Source organism: Bidens hawaiensis, unplaced genomic scaffold (assembly GCF_021521415.1).
Source record: "Bidens hawaiensis isolate Kalapana, Puna unplaced genomic scaffold, B.hawaiensis_p1.1 tig00028226_1, whole genome shotgun sequence".
In the NCBI taxonomy this organism is placed as follows: Eukaryota; Viridiplantae; Streptophyta; class Magnoliopsida; order Asterales; family Asteraceae; genus Bidens; species Bidens hawaiensis.
Genome location: NW_027494585.1, coordinates 50,841 through 62,553, shown reverse-complemented (window position 1 = coordinate 62,553; position 11,713 = coordinate 50,841). Strand labels below are relative to the sequence as shown.

The window sequence follows — 11,713 nt, the reverse complement described above, 5'->3', positions numbered from 1 at the left end:
TTATAAAGTTTTTAATTTGTAGTTGCAATAGGGTTACTACACTTACGTTAAAATATAAGTTTTATACAACACCAAGTTGGCACGCGGGCATAACCCAGTAGTTATACACTTTATATTCTATATTCACTGATGAATATATTGTTAAAGACAGTAACAACTTTAAGATCAGATATGTTCGTATTAATTTGTAACTAATAATAGTATATTGATCTATATGATTTATGAAGTAAAAACGGAGCAAAATTATAAAAACACGTTAAGTATTTAACTTTACATCACAATTGAAAAGGCGTAAGTTTTAATTTCATTAAAACGATTTTCTAGTTCTTTGACTCAAAAAATAACCTATTTTTGTTTATGAACCGTTTTTTTAATATGTTCACAAACATTCGTATCCTCTTTTTAAGCATAATTATTCTTAATTGTTACGTCAAATTCTTTAATTAATTAAAGATGATAAAAATAATTATTTTTTTATTAAAAACCCATGGGAACGTGTTACCAATTCCAATTACACATACATATGGTTAGATGCAAAGGCTAACATCTAACCCTCTACTAGAGTAACATCGATCATTTCAGACGTCCGATTCTTTAATTCAAACAATATAATAATTATAATTTTTATTAAAATCTATGGGTCTTATCATGTAGCTAGCTAGTTTATACACGCATGATAACAATCAATACATTAGAAGTCATCTACAATTTTTCATATTCCGTTAAATAATAATTTCAAAGATCATTATATCTAAATTTTATTTAAAAAGTTGATCATAATATTCTCATGCTTAAAAAATAACTGTCATTAATTATTGTTTACAAAGTCAATATGTCACCGGATAGTTTTTTATTAGAATTATAGTAAGCATGAGATAGTTATGGAATTATGAAAATCATACTTATGAAATACCTGCTCCTTTTGAGGTTCAAGATTAAACAACGTTCAAGGAAGTGGGGTTGTTATATATCCATAAAATATAACAAATGCATAGTTTTGACCCAACCAAAACCCTAAAAAAACGTTATTCGTGTCTGTGTCTTAAATAGATTGGTTCAGTTCAAGCTACAGACAAAATACGCCCATTTCTATGACATAACTATCTTTGGAATATAATTATAATAATTTATTTTTAATGAATTAATTTGATATAAATATACCAATTATAAACTCTCAAGCTCTTTGCTTAACAATGAATTACCGAGTATCACATGATTTTTTTTTGGTGGCATTACAAGATATTTATTCTGACATGACCGCTCATATAGTGAATTGTGGTCGCTATAGAACACTTGTGCTGTTCTATGCGATCGGTGTAGGGTTTGATCATATTTCATTTCTGACAAACCTCATGTGATCGGGATAGATTTAACAGGAATTTTAATCTTTGTGAAAATTTATTCCGACCACATGTGGTCGGGAAAACATAAAAACTTTTATTTTAGATTTTTTTTATTCGTTAGTTGTGTGTTATGTATTTACAACACATATACCGACAACGTGTGGTCGGGTTGGCATGGTTTAATTTTAATTTTTTTAAAGTTAGGGGGAACAATAAATATCTGAGCGCCATCTGAAATCTTTTCCCGACCACATGGTTTCATTTTATTTTTTATTTTAATTTAGCAGGATAGGTTTTCTTTTATTTTTATTTTGTTTTAACTTTTGAATATCATCTAAATCAATTTTCCTCATCACATGTGGTCGAGATAGGTTTCTTTTATTTTACTTTTTTGGATGCCATCTTAAAAACTTTTCCTGACCACATGTGATCGAGATATGTTGTTTTTTTTTAAAAAAAATCAGTTTACATTTATTTTTAAGTGAGAAAAAATTTGCGACGAAACTTTTTACGACCACTTGTGGTTGGGAAAGGTCTATGTATACCGATCGATTTTATACTGACCACAAATTTGACTTGTACCGACTTCTTTCTACTAACCAACCTATGTCGACCACATGTGGTCGGGAAAACCTATACTGACAACATGTGGTTGATAAAGGCGATATTATCAGAGCAATTTACTTGTAGTGATGAAAAAATATGGATGTACCTTTAATAATGATGATCAAAGTAAGATTTTGATCATATGGTTTACATCAACTTTCAGAACATAATATCAAATTATCAATACATATAATGACATAAATACACACATACGTATATGTACAAATACATACACTCATTTACGTATCCAAAAGGGGTTCCAAAACGACCTGTCCCGCAAAAGAGTATGCCGGCCTAGACTACCTCGTCTAACTTTTTTAACGATTAAAAGAAAGAAATGTATTAAAAATCTCTACCGACGTGTTGTGACACCCTTGATACATATGACGCCGCTCGTCATATCAATTAATCCAAAAAGTAAAAAAAAGAGAAAAAAAAACTACTATTTTCTTACGAAGACATGTCGTCGTCGGAATAAGGTTTGAGATGGCGCAATAGTATTTAACTAATACGCGTTATTTGTAAACTAGAGTAATTAATTGAGAGAGATATAACACGAGAGACAGATAGGTTAACGAAAAAAGAATTGACAGTTTGAAGAGTTGACTTTGTTGCTAGCCTTAGGCTGAGGGGTGTGGGGCGCTAACCTGGGCGCGTGAGCCCCTCCGCTCGCGCCCCCAGGCGCTAACCCAACACCACCGGGGCGCGAACCTGGGCGCGAACGGGGCGCGAGCGCGAGCCCCCAGGCAGGCGTGAGTGTGGTCGCGGGAGAAGAGAGAGGAAAAGCTGGTGGGCCCGCCCAAAAGAGCCGTTGAGCTCCGTTTTTTTTTTAAAAAAACCTTTAAAAACTCCTATATAATACCCCAAAATCAACCCATTTCAACCATATCAAAACACAACTTCAATCTCCAAACTCATATATAATATCCCAAACTCCTATATAATACCCAAAAATGTCTGGAAATTGGTACCCAAACCTAGATTCAGGTTATAGTTACGACGATTTATGGTCGTCACCAGACCAATCGATGTTTTATTCGGGGCCGCAAGAAACATCCGGCTTTCAACCATCCAACATACAACCGTCTCCTAACTTTGTTGTTCCAGAGACACAAGAATCACACGGTGATGCTTCGGGAGCAAGAAGACGCGTCCACCGGAAAAAACAACTTGCAACGGACGGGCCGGGACCGGCTTCGACTCCGAGGACGAAACGGAAAACCACTCCGTGGTCATCGGATGAGAAGGAAGCCTTGTGTCGGGCTTGGATAGTCATTTCTGAGGATCGGCGTTGCGGTAATTGTTTTAACGTTTTTAAAAATGATTTTTAATAAAAAAGTTAAATAAAAAAGTTAACTGGAAATCTAATTTAATTATTCATTTTGCAGCCGACTACCAAAAAAGCAAGGTTTTTTGGACAAAGGTTAGGGAGACGTTCTATACGCTCGTTGGGAGTACAGAGCGAAACGCCGATATGATTTCGGGTCGGTGGTCCGAAATCAGAAAATTTGTCGGCTTGTTTACTAATCTTTTCAACAGGAACGCCGGTCGTATGAGACCAAGTGGCAGTGATGATTTGGCGGTTTACAATTTCACTGTCGAATAATGGAGGCATGAGTGTTTGCGGAGGTATGGGACGGTGAAGACGTGGGACGATTTAAAGTTGTGAGAGAGGTTGAAAAGGTGTTCCAAGTGGGTTGAGCTTGTGGCGCCGGACCATGATGCGGAAGTAGGGCCGAAACGGACTAAAACTAGTTCGTCTGGAGCGTATAGCACTTCCGCCGGGTCGGATTGCCGCGTTGGATTCGACCTAAACATTGCGGGGGAGGAAACGTCTTCACCGCCGAGGAGGCGGCCATTGGGACGGGACGCCAAGGGGAAAAAACCGGCTGAGGGGGGAGCCGTAAACATCGTCGATCTTGTTGAATCCCTCAATAAATTCAACAAAACCATGGAGGTGGTCTCTAATGACAAAAAGGAAAAAAGTCGAATGAGAGACTTGGACTTCCTTACAAGAGACTTCAGTAACCTAAATCCGGTCGATCAAATGCTGATGGAAAAGCAAAAGGAACGTATCCGAAAGAGGTTGATCGAAGAAGATCAAGCCGAAGAATAAGAATAATGTTTTTTTTAGTACTTTAATTTTTATTTTATTTTTAGATATTAATGTGTTTTTTTTAATGTGTGTTTTTTTTTAATAATTTATGAGTTTTTTTAATAATAAGTTTTTTGAATATATTTATAAAAAAATAAAAAAAAAAATCCGCTGGAGCCCCTGCTGGAGCCCCTCCACACCAGGGCCAGGGGCTCCAGCGGGGGCTCCAACACCCACCTTATCCAGTTTCTCTCTCTGCCACACGTCACAATATTATTGGCTGGAGCCTCCACTCGCGCCCCCGTTAGAGCCCCCCACACCCCTCAGCCTTATGGGTGCCAGCTTAATATTTGATTAAAAGTACTTGTGTACCACATCACATCACATGAACAATAAAGAAACAAAATATATATGCTGAGTATATTGCTAACCATAAACTTTAAATAAATCATTTATAGGTATATGTTTGGTATTTTATAACATTTGTTTATTAATATATATGTAACGATGTCTAATTCTATATTTAACGTTTCTTATATTGTTCTGCTTTGCCCTCTCGAATATCCTAAGGTGGAGAAGGAGCTATGTGTGGTGTATGATTCTTTTATTGATTTTTTAATTAATAAATTTGTCGGTATCATTGTTTACTTGGATGATTTAAAAATTGAGGATGTATATAGATAATGTTAACTAGTGTCATGGAATTTTAAAAAGCATATACTATTAAACAAGTGTGACGTCATCGTTAAATTCAATCAAATAATATCTTATATGATAAATATGAAATTTTATAAATATTTTATCAAGTTAGGTAATTTAAATGGAAAAAATGAATTTTTTTGGTTGCTAGTGAATTAAATGTCTTTGACATAATGACATATGATAAAAATGTTTTAATACTCGTTAAATTATAATATCTTAATCGCATTATTTATTCATCTTAGCGTTGATTTAATTACTCTTTTGTTTTAAAGATATTTCTTCACTCAAGATTAAATGGTCTAGTGATACGGTGTCTCTTCTTAACAATGTGAGTTTATCTGTGGGCTCAAATCCTTGAAAATGAAAGTCAAATTGAAGAATAACATTTAAAATGATAAGTAATGTGCCACCGTTTTTGTATAACTTGGAGTCTTGGACGGTATCTCAAACTCAAGAGTCTTAGGTCTAGGTATGATGGACAAGTGAGATCGTGATTCTCTAGAGTTTGGGACCAAGATAGAATATAGGATGGTCGAGAAATTTGACTTATAAATTATTAATGGGAAAAAAAAAGATAAAATATGGGATGGTCAAGTAGTGAATAATGAAATATACGTTTCTATAATTGTTGGTTAATTAACTTGTTTTGTTTTTTCTGATTTTACTTCATGTTATGTTCAGGATCGAAAGCGGATCTGGTTCGTTAAATGATTTTAGGCTAAAGATGCAGCAGATTGGTGATATGTTTTATATGGGCTAAAATATACAACTGGGCCCTATAGTTATTGGGTTGGATCCGTCTTCATATTTTATTGAGATCACTCAAACACAAATATTTTATTGGATTGGAAAAGAGAATTGAGTTGTGAAACTAGAAACTTTGGTAATTAACAACTCAGATGGAGTGAAAAACTTTTCGGATTGGAGTGATAGTTAGGTTTGGATTCGTGATGTATGGTGCCAACGAAGGTCAACTATTTTGTGTGGTGCATGTTTAAAAAATGACATGGAGTTGGGGTCCAACATCTGTCAAAGTAGAAACCGACCATAATACTTCACTTGTAAGTTCCATTTTGCTATTTGGGGCTGTTTGTGCTCCAAATGTTCGTGCTCTCCCTGGGTCAGTAGAATGGACTTGATGGCCTTGCTAAACAACTTATGGTTGCCTAACAAACGGTCCAAACTAAGGTAACCCTTGATTACAAAGTGTATTGATGAATTTGAAAAAAAAAAAGATTGTTAGCCTTTGGAATGACACTTGCTCCCCGTTAGAGACGTTGGAGAAATTAAACATGATCCTTTCAGTTGGGTTAAATGTAAGGCTAAGAAAGATACTTTGAATTAGATAAACTGGTGTTACCTCCTTAGGGCTGTCAATTTATGACACAGACTTGTTAACACGACACGACATGACACATGTTTTAATAGGTTTGGGTTTGAGCTTAACAAATTTAATGTCTTAAACAAGCTGATTTGTTTAAGACATGTTTAAATTCGTGTCTTAGCAGGTTAAAGACATGTTAACCTGTTAGTAACATGTGTTGATTTTTAATTTAAAAAATAAATAAATATACACTCCTGAAGTCCTAAACCTAACGTCATACTTATGTACGATATTTCCCTCATGTCCTTCAGAAGCCGATCGGCATTTTATTTTTAATGAATGTTATATTTGCTTATATCGTTTTTTTTTGTCTTAAGTATGTTATGAATTTGTGTTTTTTTTGTTTCAATAATGTTATAGATTATGTATTAATTAAGACTTGTGTATACTCTTTTTGATTTTTTTTTGTTTCATTACTATTGTATCATTCATTATGACTTTAAACAAACCCCTTAACAAGTTAACTCGTTACTAAACAGGTCCATGTTCGCATTTAAAAAAATGACACGATTAGTTATCGTGTCGTGTTCGTATTTAGTACCACATGTCATCGTGTCTTGTCGTGCCCGATCTGTTATGACAGTCTTAGCTCCCCTTTATCTACTTTATGTATGTAACTCGTATTTTTTCTATGCCTTGCTAGATTTGTTTGTGTTAACGACAAGACGATTGCATCAGTGAATCAAAGATCCATTTTTTGATGACTAATATTATCAAAATCAAGAAGAAATAAGTTGGAGAATATTTAAGGGGCCAGCTAACCCTTTTTAGTCTTTAGAGGCCTAAAAGAGTCGAGTTTATTTATTGAATAATACAATTTTTTTGCTTAGAATCGAAACACGAAAGAATATAGCGATACTCATTTTTGTATGACTTTAAAAGGCACAAAACCACACGAGTCTAACCTATACGTTTGGCACATCAAGAGCTAAGGAGGTTGTGACGAGAAAGAAAGAAAGAACCGAAAACAAATCAATCAAAACCAAATCCTAAAAGAAATAAGCCTCCCCCCTCCACCCCACAATATGGACATTCAAATTTTAATTTTGTTTAGTGTAAAGCTAGCCGTTCACATTTGATTCAGCTTTCTAGAATAGACTAGCTTGTGAAATACATCTTTGTAGCTCAAAAAACTCACTTATTTTTTTCGTATAACTCAAAATTTTGATAGTCTAAACAAGTGAAAGGATTGAAAATTGCTAAAGTTATATTTTTTCTTGAACATCCAGTTGGATCACTGACGGATCACTAACTCATCCTATCATCTCCATTGTAAGGTAAGATTTGAACCCAAGACCTCACATATTTTAAAAAAGAAGTCTTTACTTTAGCTAGGGATCATTGACGCTAAAGTTATATTATTACTACTTAAGCACCTTAAACCATTTAATTTAAAAATTAAATAAGTATTGCCAATACAATTTAGTATATTTACGTTAAGGCATAGGATTCTTAAACATTACGCGAGAGACGTAGAGGAAAACAAGAAACTTGCCTCGGACATTTTTACGCGTGTTGCGGACGAGTTTGCCACCCTAATTATAAATACCCCTTGTGCCTCATGTGTTTATAAGTTTTATTTGTTTATTATTTGCTCAATAAAGTTTATTAAAATAACTAAATATACATGGTAAGAGTAATTTACGCTTTTGGTCCCTTTGTTTTGGTTTGTTACATTTTCTGTGTTAACAGAAATATTTTTTAACGTATTATGCTTATCTGATCAACACAAGTGTATAAAACTTGTTTTGAGTTTTAAACTTTATATTTTTTTCAGTCTATTTTGTTAATACCATCCACCATCGATTGTTTATGTTAAATCCGACAATTCAGTCATTTTACACCAGAAACTACTAATTATGTAATTTAAGTAGTTTATAAATATGCTTTAATAGTTGAATAGCGATTTGCGTAATTTAATTAAAAAAACTGATTTTATTAAACTTTTTTTTAGTAATTTAATCATGTTTGGTCAGAATATCGAATCCTTCAACTTCAGTTTCATCTAAAATCATAATTATACCTGCATCTGCATGAGTGTGCAACCCGAGACTGGATTCATTTCGTTTTGGCGCTCGATATTTTATGAGCTTAAGCACAAAACTTGATAGTGTGAGGTGTTCGTTCAAATAGTTTTCCAAATTCAAGCTTTCGAAAACCATCTTCTTTGTCAACAAATTCAATTCCCAAAGCTCCTTCGTGTAATCGTGTAGATTTGGATGTCATTGCTACCATGCAAAAGGAATTCCCATAATTGAGCGATTGGTTGCTTCATACACGAAACAAGTGTATAATATCTTTAAAAACTTATCTAATACTTGACTTGTGAAAAATGAACCCTTGTTAAGTCTCGGGGAGTATAATCGTTTGGGATTTTGTGATTTTCGAATATTAGGGATAACAATGCAGGGAAAACACTGTGAGAACCACATATCATCGATTTAGGTTGGAATGTGAGAGATTAGAAAATGGATAGGTGGGTACATCATCACATTTCTAAAATTGTATCAAATGGTTTTTTGGATTTAGTGCCTTTAACAAACATAACCACTACCGACAGAATTCATGTCGAGCGTTTAGAAAACTCTTTTTTTTTTTGAATTTGGTGTCGGTGTCATAACGAACTTAACGATACATAACAAATTTGCGCCACTGCGCCGCCACATCGCGATGGGTTGTGTTATCTAGTTTAGTTGGAAATTTAGTAGCAATATCAATGATACTAATGTCTTGACATCACATACAATATGTGGGCCTTTTACTTGATTTGCAAAACTTTTGTTCCTTGTCTTGATGGATCAAGTCTTTTTCTTGGTTATCAATAACACCAAAATCCAAATTGGAACCCATAACCTCTGGCCCATTATCGAATGGACAAATTAAACCCAGTTGGTCATATATTCTTTGAATGGATACACATTAATTTCATATAGACCAAAGTCTTCTTTTTTAGGTTTTTTGGTAAGGAATAATAAAATATGTTCATATTTGTGCATAGTTTTTAATTGAAGAAGTATGCTTAAAATGTATAACTTGGATTGCATTTTTGTGTGTAAAAGCTAACACTTTGCCTTCAGGGCAGAGGATGCATATATATATATATATATATATATATATATATATATATATATATATATATATATATATATATATATATAGTGTTATTGGCTAGTATTAGGACCATATGCATGTGGGACCTTTACAAGCAGTGCCAAAATCCCTAATTTATGTGGCTAATATATATGAAACAGACAAATGCCAAGAGACAACCAAACCATGGCCTCACATTCTTTTTTAAGATTCAACTTGCTCTTACTTGAAATCTAGCTAATCTATTATGAAGGTTTTGTTTCACTTTTTGGGAGCTTTCAAAATGGAATTATTAATAATGTTAATTTCAAGCATCTTTTTCCCTCTGTATTAGACCCAATGATTTAGCCAAATTGATCTTTTCTTTGGAGGAGGATCTTCCTTCATATTTGGGGCACAATGTGTCGGACTAAGTGTCGTTTACCTCGATACGTTAATGGGTTCTTTCGATATTTATATTACATCAAGACAAATTCCGAAAAACAGTTGCTTGTTTCTTTATACTCTCACCTTGCTTTCATAAAACTTTATCCTCAAAATTATTGACAAAGAATAGTTTCTAACTTCTTACACTTATTCAACCTACACGGACCGAAGACAGCGCCTTGTTGAAGTGTTTTGCCTTGGTGCCAAGATACTCACTCCATGTAACCGGTCGGTATAGTGGAGGGTGTACTTGATCTATTAGTTTTGAAAGAGGTGAGATTTGAACATTAGATGGTGGTCCATAAAGATATGCAACTGACAACCGGTGTTGGGTTCGGTTCACCATGGCTCGATGAAGCACGCTTGGGTACAAACCGTTGGATAGTATGTGAAGGAGGTCTCCCACATTGATCACAAGTGCACCGGGTATTGGTGGTACGGAGACCCAACCGGTTCCTTCTTTATGAGCCTGGAGTCCACTTGTGTTGTTTTGGTGAAGGATGGTCAATAAAGTTGAATCGGTGTGAGCCGCAAGACCCATGGCTCGATCAGGATCCGGACAAGCTGGGTATGAGTTTAGTTGTAAAGCCGGACATGATTTTTGTGTCCCAGCCCATTTTACATCTTCCATAGTTACACCCAATGATCCCAACATCAACCACATGAGTCTTTGAGCTAATTTATCCATCTCTTCTTTATACTTTTCAATTACATCACTGCAAAAGATCGATTACACTGTGATCAGTGACGGGTCCAGAAGAAAAGTTTCCAGGATATTAAAAAAATGCATATCTAGAAATGGCTTGTAATATGAAAATAGCGGATCTTAAAGTTTTTGAGTGTACGATATATAAAAAGTGCACTTTGCCAGAAAGTTGAGGGGTATTCCAGGCACCCTGCCTCCCACATAGATCCGCCACTGACTATGATTACAATTTGTTCATGTATCGAAGTTTTAAAATACACAGAAAGATCATGGAATTAAGGATTAATATTTACCAGAATCGACTATAACGGTTAGGCCAGAGTTTACGAGCATGTTCATACGGGGATCCGATTATGGTGAACCCTTCAGACCACATGAGTTTTGAGAAAAACGAAGATATCCTCGCAACACCATAGCCCGAAACACCATTTGGAGATCGAGCCGCTTTGAGCTTTTGATGAGTAGGAAGTGCAAACAGTTTTTTACCAGCCGCTTCGATTTCGTCAAGAAGTTTTATAGGGACACCATGGTTGGTGACTTGAAAGACACCCCAAGTTTTGCATGCATGGCCAACAAGTTTCATGGCTTTTGGATCTTTGAGATTGATCACAGGCACTGTATCGCGAGTACCGGAAGAGCTATGCGAAGGTTTTTTGTCTAGTGACAACCATGCATGTGATTCTGGCAATTCTTTCATGGAGTTCAAGTCTAAATGCATGTTTTAGTGATGGTAATTAGTGAACACTTGGAATGGGTAGAAATTAAGAAGAAAATATGGTGAGTGAAATGTGATGTGAGTAGTGTATATATAAAGGAATGGGAGCTAAAGGCGACAGAAATGGTGGGGTATAATTATAATCGTTATCTTGTATTGTGTGTCTATGCATGGTGTCAGTTATTAGTCCTTCAGTTGTTACAGAATTTAATACACTAGCAATTAAATTATGTTTTGGTTTCATATCAATCATTATACATTAGTCTTATCATTTCTAATGACGTTCAACCCACTACAAGCTAATGAATATATCCTTTACCGACAACTCCTATCTCGACAACATAAGGTGAATCAAAAAAAATCCATCATATGCCTTCTACATCGACGACACATACATCGTCGAGATGGTTTTGGAGGGATTCGGGGAAATTTTGTCATCCAAGGTGAATCCTTTTCTCAACAACACCTCGGCGAGATAGGGTGATTTATTTTGTTTTCTTTTTCCGTGTTTAACTTGTTTCTGAATAAAAGTGGACAACGTCGTTTGTGTGTACCTGTTGCGCCGAGAATGAAATAGCCAAGAATTTCTTTGATTTAGGATACCAAAACAATGCATGCAGTATAAGGTGTTATAAATTTGAACACG

At 35.0% G+C, this 11,713-nt stretch overlaps 1 protein-coding gene across 1 annotated transcript; it reads right to left on the bottom strand.

Moving 5' to 3' along the window:
• Positions 1 to 9,343: 9,343 nt before the first annotated feature.
• On the bottom strand, positions 9,344 to 11,369 carry LOC143576477 (gibberellin 3-beta-dioxygenase 1-like). Its single transcript, XM_077060551.1, has 2 exons — positions 10,646 to 11,369; positions 9,344 to 10,362 (listed from the first exon to the last, which is right to left on the bottom strand). Exons 1-2 carry the CDS (start codon positions 11,068 to 11,070, stop codon positions 9,798 to 9,800), a joined length of 990 nt encoding a protein of 329 aa, XP_076916666.1. The 5' UTR covers positions 11,071 to 11,369; the 3' UTR covers positions 9,344 to 9,797.
• Positions 11,370 to 11,713: the final 344 nt, after the last annotated feature.